The 1,403-nt window shown below is 40.7% G+C and overlaps 1 protein-coding gene across 1 annotated transcript; it reads right to left on the bottom strand.

The window, feature by feature from the left end:
• Window positions 1-295: 295 nt before the first annotated feature.
• Window positions 296-1,176, bottom strand: LOC147464276 (protein DWD HYPERSENSITIVE TO UV-B 1-like). Its single transcript, XM_086508725.1, has 3 exons — window positions 1,041-1,176; window positions 886-948; window positions 296-632 (listed from the first exon to the last, which is right to left on the bottom strand). Exons 1-3 carry the CDS (start codon window positions 1,104-1,106, stop codon window positions 549-551), a joined length of 213 nt encoding a protein of 70 aa, XP_086364851.1. The 5' UTR covers window positions 1,107-1,176; the 3' UTR covers window positions 296-548.
• Between the last annotated feature and the right edge of the window lie 227 nt (window positions 1,177-1,403).

Below are 1,403 nucleotides of genomic sequence, written 5' to 3'. Positions count from 1 at the left end.
TAATTTTTATCTAACAGTCTATAAATCTTTAGTAAAAATGCACTACCAAGTTATGATGGTTTTGAAGAACCATGACAAAGATGCTTTGATTTATCATCCAATAGGAATATCATACAGAATAAAGCAGGCCAAAAGACCCCCCAAAAAAAAAAAAAGTTCCTATTTTTTGACAGCAAAAAGAATGAACATCGCGCAAGCCCAAATTTTCCCTTTTGGCAGACCAATCACAAACACAATGTATGCATCAATGCAGTCATGAGCTCAGATACTAAGGCCAAAAGTGAATACAAAAGCCAACGACAACGCGAAAAGATTCATTAACCAAAACAAAATGTGGGTGCATGACCCGTCCTCCGGACGCGAGAGAGAGAGAGAGAGAGAGAGAGAGAGAGAGATGGCAATCAGAGAGCCCTCACCCAAAAAATGACGCGTCGTTTAGCAAAATGGAAACTATGCTTCCTTTACATGGCAAAATGGGGTCGTGGGTTAATGCCTACTTTAGCTCAGAGGAGGCCAGAGGCCCGTTCTGCAAAAAGCTGCTCCTGGTCTTATGCTCCCATACCTGCTGGAAGCTTCTGTTGTGAATCAATGTCGCTGCTCTTCTTGTGGATGTTGCTTGCCAGAAGATTTATCTGGCAGACAACAATAAGAGAGAGATTATCATTTCTATGCATTCAATCGATACAGCCACTTATGCTTGACAAGCCAAGCCACACAAAAAAAGGTTCCTTCTATAGACTAGTACAACCAACTTGATAAAAAAGAGGTCCTTGCAATCATTTAAGTGTTCAAAGCAACCATTCTGAGAAACCCATTCTGACAGTCAGGGTCGAAGTAATCCTTGCGAAAATCTATGCTAACAAGCGCTTGTCAGAAGAGGCAAACCTTCAAAATTTCAGACTTCGGATGAGGGAGGAAGTAAGCCGCAAGCACACTCAAGTGAAAATCCTGATGGGAAATTTTAAAAAAACTCCATTAGCTAATCACATTCATTTCTGCCCAGCCATTTTCTGCAAAGAAAACATGAAGAAAATCATTACCCGGAATGGATCTCCTCGCAGTGATTGAACATAAATGGAGGCTTTTGAGCCTCGACCCTGAAACATGCAAGGAAACAATTATTAATGTACAGAAAAAGACACTGGAGTCTTTAGGCATGGGAGCCACACATCCAGGATAAGCCCAGATTCAGCTTTGAAGCAAAACACAAGGTATAGACCCTTGGCACTCATCCACAAGATAGTATAACTATAGCTCCATCATGCACAGTATTGACTAAATACTATCACATCCCTTTAATGTCATTAGTGCCCAAATATACACACACAAGTGCATGCAAAGATTTTGCAATTAGTTTATGATATGACTCTAGAGATGCCGGGACACTACTATATAAAGAAGCG

Source organism: Adiantum capillus-veneris, chromosome 1 (assembly GCF_014529385.1).
Source record: "Adiantum capillus-veneris isolate H3 chromosome 1, ASM1452938v2, whole genome shotgun sequence".
NCBI lineage: Eukaryota > Viridiplantae > Streptophyta > Polypodiopsida > Polypodiales > Pteridaceae > Adiantum > Adiantum capillus-veneris.
The sequence above is the reverse complement of the archived record's forward strand: the minus strand, read 5'-3'. Positions and strand labels throughout refer to the sequence as shown.

Bases quoted from the DNA above. Each gene is read 5' to 3' on its own strand.
- LOC147464276 (XM_086508725.1), bottom strand. From the start codon at position 1,106: ATGTTTCAGGGTCGAGGCTCAAAAGCCTCCATTTATGTTCAATCACTG. The intron at 949-1,040 runs GTAATGATTTTC...ATTTCCCATCAG, and splicing joins TGCGAGGAGATCCATTCCGG to GATTTTCACTTGAGTGTGCT. The intron at 633-885 runs GTTTGCCTCTTC...GTTGTCTGCCAG, and splicing joins CGAAGTCTGAAATTTTGAAG to ATAAATCTTCTGGCAAGCAA.